This window comes from Cervus canadensis, chromosome 29, assembly GCF_019320065.1.
Source record: "Cervus canadensis isolate Bull #8, Minnesota chromosome 29, ASM1932006v1, whole genome shotgun sequence".
In the NCBI taxonomy this organism is placed as follows: Eukaryota; Metazoa; Chordata; class Mammalia; order Artiodactyla; family Cervidae; genus Cervus; species Cervus canadensis.
Genome location: NC_057414.1, coordinates 20,634,543 through 20,657,459, shown reverse-complemented (window position 1 = coordinate 20,657,459; position 22,917 = coordinate 20,634,543). Strand labels below are relative to the sequence as shown.

At 37.0% G+C, this 22,917-nt stretch overlaps 1 protein-coding gene across 3 annotated transcripts in view; it reads left to right on the top strand.

Annotated features, from left to right (window-relative positions):
* The window catches only part of ANO5 (anoctamin 5), a 102,716-nt gene extending 90,457 nt beyond the window's left edge, over positions 1–12,259 (top strand). For all 3 annotated transcript variants that reach the window (XM_043451407.1, XM_043451410.1, XM_043451408.1), the window contains 2 exons: positions 5,590–5,695; positions 10,137–12,259. In XM_043451407.1, the coding sequence (XP_043307342.1) occupies positions 5,590–5,695; positions 10,137–10,364 (334 nt within the window). In that variant the 3' untranslated portion in view covers positions 10,365–12,259. The remainder of the gene's footprint in view (positions 1–5,589; positions 5,696–10,136) is intronic.
* Positions 12,260–22,917: the final 10,658 nt, after the last annotated feature.

Sequence of the window (22,917 nt, the reverse complement as noted above, 5' to 3'; positions counted from 1 at the left end):
TATAACTGAAAGTAAAAGATGAAATCAGTGTTTCATAACAAGATTAATTATTGAGACCCAACTAAGAGTTAATTTATTCTTGTTGTTTTACATACTGTATCTCTAATCTTAAAACATTTACTGAACAGTCATTATTCACTGCATTTTATTTGAAAGAATACTGAAGCTTGGAAAAGTTATTTGCCATGGGCCACAGAGATTATAGGTAAAGATCTGAGATTTGAACCTAGAAATTCAAGCTGTTTCTGCATCACACTTCACCTTAATTTTCTGTTTCTTGGTTCAGTAGAGAAGTTAGGAAGGAGGCAGTTTGTTCTCTTGGATTAGTAGATGAAAAGACTGGTGCTAATGAGAAAGTATTATGAGAAATCTTGAAATCCAGAAACACTCAAGATCTATCTAAAAATAGAGGACTAGTGGAAGATTCCTTTTTCTTTTTTCCTATGGTGGAAAGTCATCTTTGTCTCATTGTTTTTTGGTTCTCTCCTGTGGGAAGTACAGTCTGCCAGCTACGTGGGTTCTTTTACCCCAAGCGCTGATGGAAACAAAAGGAGAAACATGGAGAAATAAGCCAGCTTATATCGGTGTGAAGCCTTAGTGAGGAAAGACAGTAAAACATACTCAGAAAGATGTCAAGTTAGTACAGAGGACCGGTACCTTAAAAAATACCTCATTCTAGGATATCTGTATTTCCTTTGCTCACATGCAACTTATATATATTTCTGATGTTTATATGGTTCATTTTCTGATTTATTCTCAAATGTCTTGTTTATACTACCTTCTCCTCTGTTAGCATCTTCAAATCTTAAATAATGCATTCATTCATAAGGCTTATAGTTGAGTACTTTTATATACTCAGAACATACAAATGAGTCAGTAATTATTTCTGATCTTAAAAAGTACATAGGTCAGTAAAATAGAAAGCTTGATTACCCCACAGATGTGCCAATACCAATATAAATACTAGACTAGCAGACCTAAACATAGGTCATAATAATAAAAGACTGTGTTTTTTTAAAAAAAAAAAAAAAAGACTGTGTTTTATGAATAAGAAGACTATCTTATCTAACAAGAATAGATGCTTTTTTCAGACAAGCAGATCTTAAAAGAAACAGCAGGGATAGAACTGAGCTGTGCATGACTAATTTCTCCTTCCTGTTCTAGTAAGCAATAAGTCACTGTGCTTCCTCTAGGAAAGGGGAAGAAGGCAGCTGGAAGGAGGCCTGGAGGGTGTTGCTGGTGTAGATCCCTTCAAAATCAAGGAAGTGGCAGGAGTTAGGCTGACTATTCCCTTTTCCCCTCCACGATGATGAGTTTGTGAATTTGTCTTTTGTCCCCGCAGTTATCCAGTTTGGATTTGTTACATTATTTGTGGCCTCTTTTCCTTTGGCCCCTCTTCTCGCGCTCCTGAATAACATAATAGAGATTCGAGTGGATGCCTGGAAGCTTACGACTCAGTACAGGAGACCTGTAGCTGCGAAGGCTCATAGCATAGGTGTTTGGCAAGACATTCTTTACGGAATGGCTGTCCTTTCTGTTGCAACTAATGTAAGTAGACCTATTTCAGTGGAAACTGTACTTGATGATTTTTTTCTTGGGGGTAGGGAGATCATGTATAATGTTTAACTCAATATTTACATTGATTTCATCATGGTGACCTTCATAAAGACAAAACATCCCTAAACTTTTATGTGCTAAACAACACAGACAAATCTGTGACATGCAAACCCTTAGAAATACAAGGAAAATTGTAAAACATGCTTATTAAAATACCATCATAGCTATACCACCTGAGAAAGTAGACAGAAAATAAGTAACAGTATAAAGAATATAAGTAATATAATTAAAGCTTGATTATACATAAAGTTATGTAGTACAAATAGAATATACAACATTTACCTGTTATTTTTATGGAGCACTTATTAAAAATGGTCATAAAACTGAATTCCCAAAAGCTGAAATTTTACAATGCATATTCACATACAATATGGTATGAAAAATGAATTTGATAATAAGATAGCCAAAAAAGAAAATTTAGCCACTTAATATTCATGCTTCCAAGAAAGCTTATTGCACAAAGAAGAAATAAAATTGAAATTACAAGGAGAACTTAATTAAAATGAAAACTCATACGAATCTGCTAAAACCATATTTATAAAAAGTGTATACCAGTAAATGCTTGTATTATTGAAAAGAAGGAAAATATGAACTGAGCCTGTTATATGAAACTAAGAAAAAATGTAAAACTCATCAATAGAAAGTGGTAAGAAAGAAAGAATAAAGGTATAGGCAGAAATAATCACATTAGAAGACAAATAAAAGGTAATATAATTGCTAAATAAATCAAGAGTTGGTTCATTGAAAAGATAAACAAAATTCTGACAATCTCAAAAAAGAATTACAATGTACAGGTGAGAAAATTATAAAAATGCTATATATATATATTTATTCTAATACATTTTAAAATCTGTTTGAAATTGTCACTTTTTTAGAAAATAAAACTGCCAAAATGTGCTCAGTAAGTGATATAAAACATGAAATGTACCAGTAGCTATAGAAGCAATATAAATAAAATATTAATAAAAATATTAAACATTAATAAAATATTTAAAATTAATAAAAGATTAAAGTATTAAAAATCTATAACTAAAAATGTAGGTGGCAGAGCAAAATGATTTTAAATTGACTCATCTTACCTAAAGGGAACATGACATTTACACTATTCCAGAGCTTAGGAAATGATGGGAAAAATACCATTCCTACAGAATCAAATACTGAAATTAATTGCACTGAACAATGGGAAATTTACCAGTACATGGTCTTCTGTTTCTCCATTCCTCATTCCCTATACACCCCCTGCCACACATACACAGAGTCTGTCCTATCTTATGAAATTGATCCAGGCAAGTAAAATTTGGTTAAAGAGAGTAAGAAATGTGAGAAATAGCTATGCAAGATGGAAAGAGACAGATACAGGTATGGTGTTTTTGGAAACAAACAATGAGGTTAAAATTTCAATGTAACTCTTTCTAGCTATGAAATCTTGTAATACTGATCATACACCATAAGTGAACTATTTCATGTTTTAGGTCAAAGACTCATATGTTAACATGATTGGTAATAGCATAGTAGTAATTTTGCATCCTTAAGGCACAAAGATCTGAACGATATGCAAATCAGACTTTGATAAAACTGCATTATTAGCTCATGATTTTCCTCTTGCTTTGTCCTTTAGGCTATTATTGTTGCATTTACATCGGACATGATTCCCCGTTTAGTTTATTACTATGCCTACTCAGTAAACGAAACTTGGCCTATGAGAGGATATGTCAATAACAGCCTGTCAGTATTCCTCATAGCCGATTTTCCAAACAACACTGTACCTTCGGAAAAACGAGACTACAACACTTGCAGGTTTTCTCTTGTTTTCATTTTGCTTTTTAAATGTATTTGTTAAGTTCTCTGTTTTCTTCATGTCTTAACAAAAATTTACTTGGGGCCATAAAAATCTTGGATAAAGTACATCAGTTCTAAAATCCATACATTGTATGGTTCTGATTTGAAAAAAGTAGAATACTCAAAAGTAATAGAATACTATGGGTAAAGATAATGTCGATTTTTAATTGTTTCTTATTTTCTAAATTTATTGGAAAAATTTTCTCCAGCAAATGTCCCCTTGATTCAAGCTTTAATGTCTATAGATCACACAGCATGGTCATATTATATGTGCATTCAATCTACTTGAATTTAACTATGTGTCCTCAAACAGAGAGGAAGAGAGAAAGAACAATATAGTTGGTCCATTAGCCATCCCATCTGAAAGGTTTCTTCAATGTAGGGAGTGTGAAATTGGATTTGTAAACCTGTTCTTTTCACACTCTGTGTCTCATGAACTGTGAGGATCTTTTTGCTTTAGGATTTAAAGATCATTTATACATATACACACACATATATGTGCATATGTGTGTGTGTGTATATATATGTGTGTATATATATGTATACACACACACATATATGTGGTACATCAAAGCTTTTAAACTTAAACCAACTGCTTCATCTGGGATTCCAATAAAAACAGCAATATCTGTTTTTGTCTACCTGCAACACAGGTAGACAAAAATGTTTTTATATTCCATATTTTTTATTTGTTTTTGGCTGCCCACGGGCTTTCTCCAATTGCAAGTGGGACTTAGTCTCTAGCTGTGGTGGGCTTCTCATTGCAGTGGCTTCTCTTGTTGCAGAGCATGGGCTCTAGGCGCGCTAGCTCAGTAGTTTTGGCACACAGGCTTAGCCTCCATGGGACATGGTATCCTCCCACACCAGGCATAGAATCTGTGTCCCCATTGATGAGGCAGACTCCCAACCACTGGACCACCAGGGAAGTCCTATTCCATATTTATATAGAGAAGAATCATAACAAGTGTCAGATTTCTTGATGCCATCACTTCCTAGCTGGACAGAATCTTTGAAGAACATCAATATCTAGACACATTATAGAAAAAAAATGAACTCACAAATTGAATACCAGGGAAACCCCCGAAGGATAATAAGTAACACAAAAACAATGCCGCGTCATGTAAACCAAAAGAAAACAGAGTTTCAAGCAAATGAGAATGGTTGACAGTGTCAAGTTCTGTTCTTCACAGACATAAAATAAGATGTGAATTAAAATGTTCCTTCAATTTAATGACCAGAGACGGTTGGTGTCAGTGGAGTGACGGTAGAAGTAAGTTGTTAAGGAATAAGAAGAAAGGGAATGGAATGAAAAGAGCATATTTAGCTAACTCCTGAGAAACTTGTGTTCATGGCAAGAGAGAAGTTTCACTTGTGTCTCCTGCTACATCTATACTATACATTAGTAACATACGGCTTTGATTGTTATCTGTATAGGAAAGATAAATGTTTGGTAATAGCAGTTATTTTCCTTTGACTTGACTTTTGTGGTCAACTAAAAGGGGCACTTACTCCTTGGAAGGAAAGTTATGACCCAGGTAGACAGCATATTAAAAAGCAGAGACATTACTTTGCCAACAAAGGTCCATCTAGTCAAGGCTATGGTTTTTCCAGTGGTCATGTATGGATGTGAGAGTTGGACTGTGAAGAAAGCTGAGTGCCGAAAAATTGATGCTTTTGAACTGTGGTGTTGGAGAAGACTCTTGAGAGTCCCTTGGACTGCAAGGAGATCCAACCAGTCCATCCTAAAGGAGATCAGTCCTAGGTGTTCATTGGAAGAACTGATGTTGAAGCTGAAACTCCAATACTTTGGCCACCTCATGTGAAGAATTGACTCATTCGAAAAGACCCTGATGCTGGGAAATATTGAAGGCAGGACGAGAAGGGGACTACAGAGGATGAGATGGCGGGATGGCATCACTGACTCGATGGACATGAGTTTGAGTAAACTCCGGGAGTTGGTGATGGACAGGGAGGCCTGGCGTGCTGCGATTCATGGGGTCGCGAAGAGTTGGACACGACTGAGCAACTGAACTGAACTGAAAAGGGTCTCTTAAAAGAAACAATATGAATTTATGCTAGGTCTCTTTGTTTGAAGTTGTAGCTTATTTTTTGCATTGACTTCCATTTTTTCAGATACAGAGATTACAGAAATCCTCCTGACAGTGAGGACAAATATGTTCATAATATTCAGTTCTGGCACGTCCTTGCTGCCAAGATGACCTTCATCATAATCATGGAGGTAAGCTTCTCTTAACTTTCATGCCAGTAAATCTCTTTTCACCCTTCAGGCATATATTTCTAAGAGTATCTGTTGAGCAGAAAATTAGCATTATCTCAGTAGAGTATTTTGAAGGAAGTATTTGTTATCATAAAAAGTAAGTTAAGAATAGTTTAAGTACAGCAGATTGCCTGTTATTCCTTGCTATTGTTTAAGATACCAAGGTCACAGAAAAGAAAAATTAAGACCTCTTCCCTTGAGGTCAGAGGACCCACCAATTTTACTGACTATTATGTACCAGTTCCAGAGGCTATAATAATAGCTTTCTACGTTCAGCCTTATTATTCACCCTTGACAAATAAATCTGACAGTCAGCAAAATTAAGTAGTTGGTTTAAAGATAGTCAGCTAATATTAAAGCTGAGTTTCAATGCCAGATGTCTCACTGCCAAACCTCCACTCTTCCCACTATATTACATTTCCTTCCTTGTAGAATAGCTAGTATAATTATGGATATAAGACAAGAGAACCAATACAGAGAGGGTGTTTGACCAAGGTTTAAACCCGAGGGGCACAAATCATGAGACATTAATGCCTATAAGGAAGAGATAAATAAATGTAGGGCTTCCATGGTGGCTCAGTGGTAAAGAACCTGCTTGCAAATGCAGGAGATACAGGTTCAATCCATGGGTTGTGAAGATCCTTGGAGGAAGTAAGTAACAACCCGAGTAGAAGTAGGGGCAACCCATGGAGTAAGGGGTCTGGCAGGCTTCAGCCCATGAGTCACAGAAGAGGTGGACACGACTTAGCGACTAAACAACTAAGAAATATAAGGCACTTATTCACTTGATTGTTGGTGGTGGTGTTCAGTTGCTAAGTTGTGTCTGACTCTTTGCGACTCTTTGCCATCCCCATGGATGGCAGCACAACAGGCTTCCCTGTCTTTCACTATCTTCTGGAGTTTGCTCAAACACATGTCCATCAAGTTGGTGACGCCAGGAAACCATTTCATCCTCTGTTGTCACCTTCTCCTCCTACCCTCAATCTTTCCCAGCATCAGGGTCTTTTCAAATGAGTCAGCTCTTCGCATCAGGTGGCCAAAGTACTGGAGCTTCAGTTTCGGTATCAGTCCTTCCAACTAATATTCAGGATTGATTTCCTTTAGGATTGACTGGTTTGATCTCCTTGCACTCTCAAGAGTCTTCTCCCAACACCACAATTCGGAGGCATCATTCTGCGATGCTCAGCCTTCTTAATGGTCCAGCTCTCGTATCAGTGCATGACTACTGGAAGTATCATCGCTTTGACTAATGGGACTTTTGTTGGCAAAGTGATGTCTCTGCTTTTTAATATGCTGTCTAGGTTTGTCACAGCTTTTCTTCCAAGGAGCAAGTGTCTTTTAATTTCCTGGCTGGAATCACCATCCACAGTGATTTTTAAGCCCAGTCTGTCACTGTTTCCACTGTCCTCCCCCCCATCTCTTTGCCATGAAGTAATAGGACTGGATGCCATTATCTTAGTGTTTTTTGAAAGTTAAGTTTTAAGCCAGCTTTTTCACTCTCCTCTTGCACCTTAATCAAGAGGTTCTTTAGTTCCTCTTTGCTTTCCTTCATTAGGGTGGTGTCATCTGCATATCTAAGGTTATCTCCTGGCTCTTGATTCCAGCTTGTGAGTCATCCAGTCTAGCATTTTCCATGATATACTCTGCATAGAAATTAAATAAGCAGGGTGACAATATATATACAGCCTTGATGTTTCCCTTTTCCAATTTTGAACCAGTGCATTGTCCCATGTCTGTTTCTAATGGTTGCTATTTGACCTGCATACAGGTTTCTCAGGAGGCAGGTAAGGTGGTCTGCTATTCCCATCTCTTTAGAAATTGTTCACAGTCTGTTGTGATCTGCACAGTCAAAGGCTTTAACATAGTCAATGAAACAGAAGTAGATGTTTTTCTGGAATTCTCTTGCATGTGGATGTTGGCAATTTGCTCTTGGTTCCTCTGCCTTTTCTAAATCCAACTTAAACATCTGGAAGTTCTTGGTTAACATCCCGTTGAAGCCTAGCTTAAAGGATTTTGTGTATTACCTTACTAAGGTGTAAAATGAGTGCAGTTGTGTGGTAGTTTGAACAGTCTTTGGTGTTGCCCTTCTTTGGAATTGGAGTGAAAACTGACCTTTTCCAGTCTTGTGGCCACTGCTGAGTTTTCCAAATTTGCTGGCATATTGAGCGTAGCACTTTAACAGCATCACCTTTTAGGGTTTGAAATAGCTCAGCTAGAATTCCATCACTTCCGCTAGTTTGTTCATAGTAATGCTTCCTAAGTCCTGCTTGATTTCACGCTCCAGGATGTCTGGCTGCAGGTGTTCTCAGTTCACGTACTGCGGAAGCCTAGCTTGAAGGATTTTGAGCATTAGTAAAGGCCAATAATAGGCCAGATAAGTCTAAGGCAAGAAAACGCAAGTTCCAATCAGTTTTTGTTTAATTTTGTTTTTATCGAGGTTATGTATATAATTTAAATCTCTTCCCCCCTCAGTTCTTTATGAATTTGTCACTTTCATTCCCACATTTTCCATCAGTGTTTTAGATCACCTTTCAGCCTGGTAAATTACAAAAAGAATTCTTTTGAATTTTTGTTTTTGTTTATTTATGATTTTCACTACAGGTTCTGATTCACCATCATTCTGGGAGTTTAGCTTCTCTTATATTAAATACGGTATTTTCTGCAATCTATGTTTTTCCCATTCTCAGATTACTATTTAGATGAAGCACACCTTTTATTAATTTTCTGATGAAAATGGGCAATTTTTGAGAACTTGAATACTAAAATTGCTTCTTTTTCTCATAGATGGTTAATTGGTATAGTATTCAAGGGTGGAAGTCATTTTCCCTGAAAAATTTTGAATCAACTTTATTTAGGTATTCCTGAAATTTTAAGGCATTGCTCTATTTTCTGTCAGCTTCCAGTGTTGCTATAAAGATACAATACCATTCTAATTTTCCAGTCTTTGTTTATAATCTGTGTATATGTCAATAAACTTTGAGGATTCTCTCACTAGACCTTCTTTCATGAAACTTCACCAGATAGTCATGTGATATTGTCCAATATTCATTGTTTTGGACACTCACTAAACTCCTTGGATCTGCAAATGTTATTACCCTTTAAGTTGAGAAAATTTGCTTGTATTATTTCTTTGATAATTTCCTTCTTTTCTCTGTCCTATCTTTCTGAGACTTTTCTTGTTCAGATGTTAACAACTGTTTTGAAATTCTAATTATCACTTATTTTCTCTCTTATAAATAGTCCAGTTTGTGTCTTTGTCTTATTATGCTACTGTTCTCTCATTCCCATAATTCTCTCTATATCCTCTTAGATATCCTAAATGGGCAATAGATCCTATTTGTCCATTTCCATCTTACTCTTCCACATTAGAGTCTTCCTTATGCATTTGGTTGTTCTTGGCAATCTGCTCGTATTTAAGAGCGAAGCAGTGATACCTGATCATGAACTTTGTGTGCATACAGGAGGAAGATCATCTGGGTGGGTTTCACTGTAGGCTGAAAAAGGCACCTTTTCATTTGAGACCTACAAAATTTTTATATCTATAATTGTAATTTCTCTGATTAGGTATATTTTCTAGAGGAAAAAAAAAATCATTCAACCTCCTGCTTGTTGAGCTATTTCGTGGCTGTGTTGAGAGCCAAGAAGGGAAGGGAGAGATCTCGTGATTCAGAATGCTGAACTTCACTGAGTTGTCCTATTTTCAGTATGATGCCACATCTTCATCTTCTGCCGTCTCTGCTGTCTCTGAGTGCACAGCTTTCTGTTTTAATTTCTGCAGAAAATAAAGCACTCAGTTGCTGCCGGGCGGGGGTTGGAGAGAAGTAATACCCGAATTGCGGATGAGAGAGAGGTTCTGAAAATTCATCTGCCCCTTATACAGATTTTTAAATAATCCTCTTATTTTTAACTCCACCCACACTATGACTTCACAGTCCTTAGCATCATCTTTTCTGAACTTTTTTGATGATTCAAGACGAAATTGGCTTTTGTCTTGGTCTCTACCATCACGGTATCATCAATTACAAATTTAAGTGCCAGCTTTCTTCGCTCTCCAGTCTGTTTTCAGTTTCCTCCCTTTTTTTGTTTCTTTGTGAACAATACAATTTATTAATTTCTTTACAAATATTTGATTAGGTTTTCAGGAGAAAGCATAGATGAGTATATTCAATAACCAAGTTCAACTGGAATCTCTGTAATTACATATTTTAGTGTATATTTATTTATTTGCTTAATGTTGGTTTTATAGGAAAGTTCCAAGACCAAGGACTAAATCTTCCTGCTTTTCCTTCTATCTACTGTGTCAAGCACAGTTTATTGAATGAATGAAATGATTTGTAAGAACATTTTGCTGAACATTTGATAGCTAAACAGTGTCTCTGATTTTCTTTTATGTTTCCTCTAGCATGTTGTGTTTTTAATTAAATTTTTCTTGGCCTGGATGATCCCTGATGTTCCAAAAGATGTTCTGGCAAGAATCAAGCGAGAAAAGTTAATGACTGTCAAGATTCTCCATGACTTTGAACTTAACAAACTAAAAGAGAACTTGAGGTTGAGTTCTGCTTCTTCTGATTTTGACAGGCATTTCGCTATCAAGGAAAGCAAAGCAAATCTGGCTGCATCAACAACCTAATTAACACAGCGAGCACCGGTTGGTTGCCTGTCTGGCTTCACAGTTTATCTGGATTTGGAGCCAGAAGCCAGAAGCCATGTGTCTTTTACCCTTTCTTCTTCTTCTTCTTCTTTTTTTTTTTTTAACTCAGAGTTTTTGTACACTTTTATGGAGGCCTTTGTACAGCTTCATGGAGGTTGGAAGAACAGCTGTCTGCTTCACTGGCTACCCTTCCTAGATATTGTTTCTGGGATTCTATAAATGATTGTTAAATGTATGTTTGAAATCAGAATATTGGAAAATCATGGGATGTTGCAGTTTGGAATTAAACACTGGACGTGGGCTCTCCTATCACCTTCCAGTGAAGGTGCACATTTTCATGGTCTTCTTTCTTTGGGGTTGTGTTATATCTCTACCCTATCAGAGAAAGTATTGGGACAAAAGGAATAGAAGTGAAGAGGTCTACTGAGCCATATATGTGTGTGTGTATATATATATATCTCCTGCCATTTTAGACTATGCAGATGAAAAACCAAAATCAGATAAGATAGGAAAACTTACATATTAAAAATACTAGAACGATATCATGGCAGAGCTTTGTTCTGAAATCATCCTGAATAAGGTAAACTTCCATCAGAATTCCAGATAGTCCTTCCAGGTGAACACAAAATTGATTTTTCAAGAGACTGAACATTTGGGTTTCAGCCAAGGACTAATAACTCAGTTCTTTAAATGTAACACTTTGGTAGCAGTGGTTTTAAGAATTGTCTTATCTGGGAAACAGCATTAAGAAGGTGTTAAATTGTTTCAGGTCTTTAAGTAAATGAAAGATATAGTGAAGTGATTATGTCTTCTTAGTAGTTTAAGAATGCAAGACAATGTATATTGATTAACTTACTGAATTCAGTCTAAAAAAATTGCTGAAATATTTTTAAAAACCATTTTTCTTCCACAATGCCTATTTTGCATCATGAAGCGAATCTGAGCATTAACTATTCCTGTAAGTTAGGTACAAGTCGTTTATGAAATTTTATCTCATTGGTTAAAGCAATCTCAAGTCTTTTAATGAGTTTACAACTTTTTCTATTGATGCACTGCTGTACAATGCTCAGCACCTTGTTCCTATGCCTTTGACCCACAATATGTGGTGGTACTATTGATTTGATGATGTAACATCTCAGATGTGAGCTTCTTTTAGACAGATTGTTAGTTTAACATCAGTCACAGAGTTAACACCAAATGTGGACCAACCAAGTAAGAATACAGTGATGGATTTGACAGCTAAGTAAAAAAAAAAGTATGTTTCTTGAATTACTTCTTCAATGCTTTAGCCTATGACACAGGTACTCCAGTTCTTGTTCTTCTTTCTCTTTAGTATTTTTAACACTACAGAGAGATGTTTAATTATACAACATTTGAATCTCTAGTTTCAAATTACACTTCAGTTTCAAAAGAATAGTGTTCTGTAATTGCACACAAAATAAGAAACCATTTAAGATTATTTTCAAAGTAGTATTCCATTACTTGATTTAAATAGTTTTTATTAAGTTTCCAATATTAAGTATATGACAGGTAATATTAACTAATGATCAATATTAAGCATTTAGAACTGAGGATTATGAATTTTATAAAACCATGAGATGGTTACCCCAATATTGGCAGTAATTGGTCACCCAGTAGGTAGATTTTATGAATATTTTTGCATAATTTTAAATGTTCTCCTTAATGAAGAATGATTTCACTTGTGGAAGAGATGTACTTTCCTGCTTGAGAGAACCAGTTAGTGATACTATGAAATTAGCCACAAATGCAGTATCTCTGTCAAATCAAACTCTGTTATTGCAGTGTTGTACATTTTGTACAGCTCATATTGCTTCCTTCCTGGGTGCTAATAAAAATAAGGAAGAGCATGGAAATTGGTTTCTTGTATATAAGCTTTAATTATTATGGCTGAAGAGTGTTTGCAGAGCTAGGTTGTAAGATAAATAAAGACAAATTTAATTCACAAGGTTATCTGTAACACTGCAATCTAAAACAAACTCAAGTGTTGAGTTTCTAGGATGTACAGAGAAACTAGCAAGGGAGGAAGTAGTTTTTAAGGTAAGTAAACAGTTCCTATGAGGTAGATATTTTCCTTTTAAAATGCTTTGTACTCACCTTCTAGTTCTCTACCAAGAAATTTCTCACATTTTAAAAGGAAATACAAGTATTGGTCACTTTCCTAAAAAATAAACAAAATCTGAAGCCAAAAAATAAACAAAATCTGATGGCAAGTTGGTTCAGATAGATTTGTCTTATCTCGAGTTGCAACAGGGGAGTTGGTCCTCCTCTCGAGCTGCGAGGGGAAACTCGGGGTTCCTCTTGAGTTGCAGCAAGGAAGTCAGGGTTCCTCTCAAGATGCAGTAGGAAATTAGGGGTTCCTCTCGAATTAAAAGATGCTTACTCCTTGGAAGGAAAGTTACGACCAACCTAGATAGCATATTAAAAAGCAGAGACATTACTTTGCCAACAAAGGTCTGTCTAGTCAAGGCTATGGTTTTTCCAGTGGTCATGTATGGATGTGAGAATTGGACTATAAAGAAAGCTGAGCACTGAAGAATTGATGTTTTTGAACTGTGGTGTTGGAGAAGACTCTTGAGAGTCCCTTAGACTGCAAGGAGATCCAACTGGTCCATCCTAGAGGAGATCAGTCCTGGGTGTTCATTGGAAGGACTGATGCTGAAGCTGAAACTCCAGTACTTTGAACACCTCATGAGAAGAGTTGACTCATTGGTAAAGACCCTGATGCTGGGAGGGATTGGGGGCAGGAGCAGAAGGGGACGACAGAGGATGAGATGGCGGGAAGGCATCACTGACTCAATGGACATGAGTTTGAGTGGACTCCGGGAGTTGGTGATAGACAGGGAGGCCTGGCGTGCTGCTATTCATGGGGTCGCAAAGAGTCGGACATGACTGAGCGACTGAACTGAACTTGAGTTGTGACAGGGAGCTCAGGATTCCTCTCGAGTTGCGACGGGGAACTCGGGATTCAACTCATGTCACCGCAGGGGAATCGGGCCTCATCTAGAGTGGAGGCGGGGAACTCGGGGTTCTTCTCCAGTTGCGGCGGGCAACTCGGCATTCCTCTCGAGTTGCCATGAAGCTCTGGGGGTTCCTCTTAAGGTGCAAAATGGTAGTCAGTCCTCATCTTGAGTTGAGGTGAGGAACTCGGGTTTCCTCTCAATTTGCCACAAAGGACCCATTAGTTATTGTGAGAGGGCTGAACTGAGCCTCTGAATTGAGCCTCTACCAAATGCAGGTTGATTTTTATCAGCATGGCAGATGTTTTTATCATTCACTCACACCCATAGCTGTTGTTGTTTTTTTCATAAATGTTCCAGAAATCATTTGAAATTTTATTCAAAATAACATTAAGTACAAAAAAAAAGTCCTTCAAATGTCATCTCAAATCCTTGCCTTCATCAGTTTTTCTTTGCACAAAAGAAGTAGAATCCACTTCAAAACATTACTTTTACATGAACCCATCAAGAAGGGGGGGGGGGGCTTAAGAAATGGAATGCTCTCTTATTTTTGCTATATTTTGTGATCCCTTGACTTTAACAGTTTTCTTTTAACTAAGCCATCAAGCAAGTTATCAAGGAAAAGAAAAAGGAACGAAGATAAACAGGAGGCTAAGATGAAGAAGGACCTAAGAGTTCTTTCCTTATGAAGAGTTCTTTTCTTATGAAACTTTGTGTATCTCTGTGGGGAGAGAGGTGTTGGCAGGTGCATGGTGCAGCTGTGTGTCTTTCCTAAGCCATCTAATGAGGGTGAGAGAAAAGTCAAAGAAGTTTCAAGTTAAAAGCTCTATGTGTCAAAATAACACTTTTGATTCCAAAGTGACTTTGTAGTGTCAGGTACCCTGTGTAGCCCTGGGATCTCTGTTGATTTACTCCAATTGTGGGTAAGGAATTTGTACTACTGATTCAGAAGGTGAATCTGTTGTTGTGAAAGAACCTCTCTAATAGTTGTTTTTAGTTAGTGATAGTTATTATGTTTCCCTGGTAGCTCAATCAGCAAATAATCTGCAATACAGGAGACCCAGGTTCAATCCCTGGGTTGGGAAGATCCCTTGGAGAAGGAAATGACAACCCACTCCAGTATTCTTGCCTAAGAAAGCCCATGGATAGAGAAGCCTGGTGAGCTAGTCAATGGGGTCTCAAAAGAGTCTGACACAACTAAGTGAATAAACCACCAAAATTATTATGTGATCAAAGAGTATCATTAAGGAAAATAGCATTGTGAGATGTACATTGGCCAGGCTTAGAGCAGCCTGCTCCCATGAATCACTATTATTTTTTTCTAGATGATATTTAACCTCCCTAATTTGTGTGTGATAATTCAGTCACATCAGTTATTCCAGGATTATGTGAAAATTCAGAAGAATATTAAAAATGATAGTGTGTTTCAATGTGTATGAGATACCTGCTTCCATTCCCCCAAAACTGACTAGGTATGACTTTCCTATGAATGATTCATGATGTTAACCAAGAAAACAAGTGCTTTCTTTTCTTCTCTCTCTCTCTCTTTTATTTTTATTTTTATTTTTTTTTTGCAAAGAGGGTGGTATGAGGTACACAGGAAAATTTGCTCTTATGTTGTCTACTCCGTTGCTCAGTCATGTCTGACTCTTCACAACGACCTGGACTGTGGACTGCTAGGCTCCTCTGTCCATGGGATTCTCTAGGCAAGAATACTGAAGTGGGTTGCTATTTCCTACTCCAGGGGATCTTCCCAACCCAGGGATTGAACTCGTGTCTCATGTCACCTGCATGACAGGTTCATTATCACTAGCGTTACCTGTGAAACCCATATACATAAATTTCATTCATCGCAAGAGATTCAGTAGAAGGAAATGGCAACCCACCCCAGTATTCTTGCCTAGAGAACAGAGGAGCCTGGTGGGCTGCTGTCCATAGGGTCGCACAGAGTTGGACACAACTGAAGTGATTTAGCAGCAGCAAGAGATTCAAATAGGCATGATGAATAAAGTAATACTTAATTTTAAGCTCCATTTTGACAAACTCAATTTATTCTTATAGTAAAATATTGATAATAATTTTTTTCTGAATTTGAGCATCCTAAGAGGATTTTAAGTCATTTTTGGTTGTCTAGAAACATTAAAATGCATTATATGGAACATGTTTAATTCACAAAATTGCAAGTTTGTCACATTTAGCAATGCACATTCCTTGAAGAAAGAGTCTGAATGGTCCAGAAAAAATGGAGAAGGTAGTAAATTTTTTGTTGTTTTGCCTTTTTAATCTTTTCTAGTTTGAAAGGTGATTAAAATGAACAGAAAATTCCAAGAAGACAAATAGTGTGTTGAGATATTTTACAAAATTTTTTCTAAGTCCATCTTTCCCCTAAAGAAATCCACAACAGGCTTCATTGGAATTGTCTGGGCTACTTGTGAGATAATGCATTTCCCTTGTTTCTATCCCTTATCCCTAGGAATATAGTCTATGCTGCTGCTAAGTCACATGGGAGAGGAGCTTTTGAAAATCTTTGGGGTTATTTTGGGGAGTGGGATATAAAACTGGTAAGAATTTCATAAAAGTAACAAATTCACTAGCCAAGAGCATTTTATGTAATAACTCCCAAACATCTATCATTCCAACCTATCAGAGAAAAATATGCAAAGGCATGTAGACTCAGGGCTTCCCAATTTGTCAAACTGTTCTAATCCTGCAGTGTGAAGAAGTGGCTGAAATCTTACACCCTCAGAACCCTAGGCCTGTGTAGTTAAGAAAATAATTACATATAATAACTATGGAAAATCTTATTTAAAAGAGATAAGATTAAGTATGTGCTTTTACCAATATATTCGAGAAAATAAAACTGCACATTGGTGAGAAATTAAATACATCACATTCTAAGTTTAAACAATACAAGTTGATTCTCAGGATATAAGCAGGACCCCCAGCAATTTCAGTGGGCTAAAATCAATCATTCTTTGTGAGTTATTTGTTCACAATAAAAATCAAGCTAGAAAACAATAATAAAAAATAGGAAAAAATGATGTAACAAATTTTGAAATAACTCACAGATCATATGATGGAATTTAGAAAAATAATACTGTAGAACAGAAGATTCGCTATAAAGATAGGACTTTGGTATTGTGGAAGGAACTAGGAAGTAATTTTCTGGGAGGGAAGTTTTGGATGTGCAGAGGAAAGGTACCGTTCAGCGCTGGGGAAACACCGCCGTGTGAGGTCATATTGGAGCATGCGCAAACGCAGGACGCTCAGGAAAGAGTCTGCAAAACTTTGCCTGCTCTGTAACTACTGCCCTGAGCTCTCAGCCAAGCTTCACTCAGGGGCTTGGGGCCACTTGCTGACTGGAAAGATGTGAATGTGGAGTAGGAGAGACGTGAATGTGGGGTAGAAGAGATCTTGGACAAGTAGAACCCACTGGGTCCGTTTCTGTGCGTCCTTCCCCATGTGCTGGGCTTCACCTGTGTCCAATTCTGTGACCCTGTGCGCGGAAGCTCATCAGGCTCCTCTGTCCATGGGATTCTCCAGGTAAGAATATTGGAGTGGACTAACATGCCCTCCTCCAGGGGATCTTCCTGACTCATGGATTGAACCCAGGTCTCCTGCATTGCAGGCAGATTCTTTACCCCTGAGCCAGCGGGGAAACCTCGTCCTTCCACATAACTGGCTTCAAGACATTCAGAAAGAAAGCTGCAGCTTCCCTTCTATCTGCCTCTTTTGTAATCTAACGTGACACCATATAAAAGAAAAGACTTCTGGTAAATGCATCTTCACCAAGTTGGCAAAGTACAAACTACCATGGAGACAAAAATATTAAAAGATAAACTGAAAAACTCTTGGTCATTTGAACAACGTGATTAAAAAGTAGACTTCCCTTCATGAAATACTGTACTCAATATCTGAGGAATAGAAATTTCTTTTCATGCACACTCTATAAACATTTACTAACCACACCAAATACCAGTCCATTAAAAACAAACCAAAACCCCCAGCAATTTCAGTGGGCTAAAATCAATCATATAATATTCTTCATTCACAATAAAAATCAAACTGTAAAACAATCATAAAAAATAACTAGGAAAATAATGTAACAAATTTTGAAATAACTCACAGATCATATAATGGAATTTACAAAATAATTTCAAGTACATGATACTGAAAATACTGTGCTGCTCAAATATTATGGGTGCAGTAAACACTTCTCACGGGTTTTTAGGGACAATGTGTAGTTTTTAACTAGGCTGTTTTAAAAGAACAAAGAAAAATAACATCAAAAGAAGAGGATAGTAATATAAAATTTTTTTAAGAAAAGGAAAAGGAAGGAAAAAATTTAAGAGGAAAACTGATGAAAAGCATACAGAAAGCATTCTTAATGGGAACATGTTAGACTCATCCTGTTTTTAATCAGCAGCAAGAAATGATACTTCCCATAATAAAATCCTGGTTCTTTGTTCATATTACTGAACCCTGAGAACAACTAGAGAAACTAGGTAAAGTATTTAAAAACTTGATTGAAAACATCAGGAAATTTCAAGGCAAAGGGGGACTTGTGGCCTTACAGAACCAGTGTCTAGGAGAGGAAAGAAAAAATGGGCAGGAGTTAAACCTGTGCTTATGGTGATTATTTGATCTTAAGGAAATAGATTTCAAGAGCAAAAATAATAGCTGAAAAGAAAAGTTCAACTGAGCATTCAACAGACTCAGGGCTTAGGAAAAGTTATCTTTAGGTCCTTCCAAGAATAAGTACCCCTGATAAAATTCCAGAGCTTCCTTTTGAAACTACATATAAGAACACAGGTTGAAAGGAACAGAATGGAACAAAAATACACCAAGGAAACACTAAACAAAACAGATCTATGCATATATTAGACAAAGAAGATTGGGAAGCAAGATGTAATACTAGAAATTGAGATATTTTATAATGAAAAATCACTCCAAAATCACTGCAGATGGTGACTGCAGCCATAAAATTAAAAGATGCTTGCTCCTTGGAAGAAAAGCGATGACCAACTTAGACAGCATGCTAAAAAGCAAAGACATTACTTTGCCAACAAAGGTCCATCTAGTCAAAGCTGTGGCTTTTCCAATAGTCATGTATGGATGTGAGAGTTGGACTATAGAGAAAGTTGAACACCAAAGAATTAATGCATTTGAACTGTAGTGTTGCAGAAGACTCTTGAGAGTCCCTTGGACTGCAAGGAGATCCAACCAGTCCATCCTAAAGGAGATCAGTCCTGGGTGTTCGTTGGAAGGACTGATGTTGAAACTGAAACTCCAATACTTCGGCCACTGTAGTGGGAATTCCTAATAATGTACTTTCATAGCCTTGAGAAATTTCATAGAAATAGCACCTGGAAAAACAGCATATATTAAGAAACTATGTTAATGATTATCTTTCATGTTTTTCTTAAAAATAATTGCCTTGTTACAAACCCCAAGACCAGACCCAGAAGGAAGTGTGACTGGGATCATGAAAGCATGGACTTTGGAACACGAGTCCATGCTGCCTACGCACTTGCTAATTGCTCTGGAGACTAGCCCAGAAGGAAACGGCCTGGGGTAATCACAAGGAGATCTGGACTATGTCAGTGTAGTCCATGACATTTAGGATTAGGTGATTAACACAGCATGTGTCTTGAGAAAGATAAGATCTGAGAAAACCGTGTAGTCTGCAGTTAGGGATTAAAGCTGGACTCAGAGTGGACTCTGCACCTGAGTCCCATAGAGGCGGCAGGCCCCCCGACCCATGGCACCAGATTTCATGTTCTGTCTTCATTCTCATCACTCGCTCCCAGACAATTAGTGCAGCAGGCCACCTGATGTGAAGAACTGACTCATAAGACCCTGATGCTGGGAAGGATTGAAGGTGGGAGGAGAAGGGGACGCCAGAGGATGAGATGGTTGGATGCCATCACCGACTCGATGGACGTGAGTTTGAATAAGCTCCAGGAGTTGGTGATGGACAGGAAAGCCTGGGGTGCTGGGTGCTGGGTCCGATTCTTTGTGACCCCATGGGCTGTAGCCACCTAGGCTCCTCTGTCCATGGAATTTTTCAGGCAAGAATGCTGGAGTGGGCTGCCATTTTCTCCTCAAGGGGATCTTCCCAACCCAGGACCAAACTCATGTCTCCTACGTCTAGTCTCCTACATTGGCAGGCAGATTTTTTATGACTAGCTCCACCTAGGGTTGTAACTTCTAAATATGTATTATCTAATAACATTGAGGAAAACATATTTTAAAATGTTGATAAAATTTAAAAGAATAGTAAATCCACAACTGTATTTGGAAATGTTACCATGTTCTTAATAACTGATAGACTAGGCAAGAAGAATGCAGTAAAGATATAGAAAATTTAATTGATGCATTCAATCAACGTGACAACTGACAGAAAAATTATAACACATCCAACAATGGCAAAATACACCTTCTTTACAAGTGCACATCAGTCAAAATGGAACATATCCCAGACCATAAGCCATACACAATTCCAAAGGACTGAAATAATTTAGAATATGTTCTCTGACTATAGTAGATTAAACTACAAACTCAATGGAAAGATAATTCAAAAATCTCCCAAATGTTCAGAATGAAGCAATATAGTTGTTTATGCCATATGGATCAAAGAAGAAATCTCAGTGGGTATTAGATAACATTTTAAAATGAAAATGAACGTTGACATTTCAAAATTTGTGAGAAAGAGTTAAATCACTGTTTTAGGAGTAATATAATATATATATTTTAGAATAAATTACAAAAATTGGTTAAGCTGCTGATTCGAATATATAGACAGAAAATTAGCAAAATAAGCCCAAAAAACAGAGAAAGGAGCAAATAATAAAAATATTATTGGAAATCAGTGGAATAGAAAGCAAGCATACAATAGAGAAAATTAACAAAGGCTAAAGTTGATTCTTTGAAAAAAAAATAGCAAAATTGACAAACACCTAGAAAAAGATTAAGAAGAAAATACAAAATCAGGAGAATATCTTCATGACTTGAGATAGGCAAAACAGGAACCAATAAATATATGATGCAGATAAATTTAACTTCTTTAAAATTAGGAAATTCTATTCAACAAAAGTACACTGAGTGTAAAAATACATGCCACAGATAAGAGAAGATATTTCCAAAATAAAGACATATTCAGAATGTACAAAGAAGTCCTGCAAAGTAAATATTACTTACAACTCAGTTTTACAGGTGGGCAAAAGACTAACCAGATGTTTCACGAAAGGGGTTATCCAAGTTGCCAATAAAAACACAAAAATGTAAACAGCATCATTTATTACAAATGCTGATTAGACCAGTACATTCTCACTAGAATATGAAAAGACTGATAATACCAAGTGTTGAAAAGGAGAAGAGCATCTGGAATTCTCATACATTGCTAATGAGACTGAAATTTTTACTATAACTGAAAATTGTTGGTATGAGCTACAAAATCTAATTAGTTTACCTTATGATGGAGCAATTTTTAAATACTTAGGTCCACCATAAGACATGTAAAGAATGTTTGCAGCAGCTTTATTAATAATGCATTAAACTAGACATAGTCTAAAAATGCAGCTATGATATAATAAAGTTGTATTATATTAATTAAACAATACTAATAGTAATGAAAAATGGACTACTCATGGATAAATTTCACAGAAAATAAAAGGTCAATAAAAGGAGTACTTTTTCATGTCTATATGTTTTTGATGTACATAAAGTTTAAAAGAGGGAAAAACTAACCTATGATAGTAAAAGTCAGAACAATGATTACTTTTAGGGAATAGCAACAGTAGCAGCAGCAGAGTATGAGGCAAGCATATATTTGAACAATGATTTCATCTCAAAATGGATGATGGAATCATTTTCAATTTTTAGGTATGATAATGGTGTTATTGCTATAATGTTGAGAGTACACCTATTTTAGAAATGTATTCTAAATATTTGTAGTTGAAATGATGTGATTATATCCCTGGAAATAGATTGGAGAGCAGAGGTTAAATGGAAAGAGATATAAATAAAACAAGATTTGCAGATGCTCCCATTTGTTGAAATTCGGTAGTGGGGACATATGTGTTTTTAAGATCTATTCTTTTACTTTCATATACTGACATTTTCCACAATAAAGTTAAAAAATAGCAAATTACACTGTCTGACCAGCAATTTCACTCTAGATATTGATGTTACATAGATTCAAATTTGTGAACTATATATTGAAAAATATGTGTAGAATGTTGATAACTCAAGTACATTCAATTTTATTATGGCATTATCTGTAACAAATACTGGAAATAACCTAAAAGTAATTAGGAAGAAATGATTAAATAAGTTAACCTAATAGGATACAACACAATCATTCACTGAAATTGATATGGAGAATGGAGATTTTACAAAACAGTCATCTCATTTGTGTATAATTTAATTCATAATTTAATTCACACTGGAATCTGAGATAAGCCCCCAAATATTATCTTCTTTCTTTTTTGTAATTACTCTTATCTTGATCGCCACCTGCTGGTAGCCAGGAAGAAATATAATTTCTAACCCTTACCAGGTGTCCAACTTTGTTGGCTTAAAGACATAAACAGTGCTTTTAGTTGGGTCTCAGTAATTCCTGGATAAAAATGCTGTTTCTCAGACAGCCTGTCTCCCATCTTGTTTCCACTGCGAAGATGGTGTTACAGTTTATTCATGGAAGGAATTGTGGCATGGGAGAAGGGTATCTGGTTTCACGCTGATTTTAGTCTGTGAGCTGCTTTCTGCTGTTCTTTGGCAAGATAACCCTTGTAGGTCTGGTCACTCGGAGCCCTCCTAGCATCCTATGGCCATTGAACCTGTAGGCTTTTCTACTGACATCATATGGCAATTAAATCTGCAGTAGAGGCTTGGATAACACTCCTTGAGAGGAGCAACATCCTCCACTTGCCAACTCCATTCTCCCCCGGGTTTTGCTAACTAAAGCCCCTAGGTTTATTCCATGTCCCCACCTTGCCCCTGGCTCAGTGGCCTGCTGCTCTCAGCCTCTCTCGGTAGGGCACTAACTGGCAATGTCACCGATTCTCCACTTAGGACCCCCTGCAACAAAAATCGAGGAAGCCTTGAGGAAGAGAACTAGATGTTCTTTCTGATCAGACCTATCTACTCCTTGGTGGTTATGTTGGATTGATCCAAATCAGTGTGAAGTCCTCTGTATAACTTCCTAGTTCCCTCCTAGGGACCCCACCTGGAAACGGGGGCAATCACGCCCTGAGTTCAATGCCCCCCCCCCCCACCCTGCTTATTGCAGAGTCTGGAATAAAGATTTGGGTAAAGTACTATAGGATGCAATTCCAAGGAGTGAGAAAGTGAGACAGAGAGTAAAGCAAATGTTTATCAGGGGGTTACCTTTATGGGAAATTAGAGTTCAATCTCAGTGAGGATCTTCAGAGACTGTAAAGCAAAGCTTAGAATTATTACCCTGAGGGATGGACAAGGTGGGATCTTTATCCACCGATTCCCATCACTCATTGATTTAGGGTTGCTTCTAGGAGTAACTTTTATGCAATTCT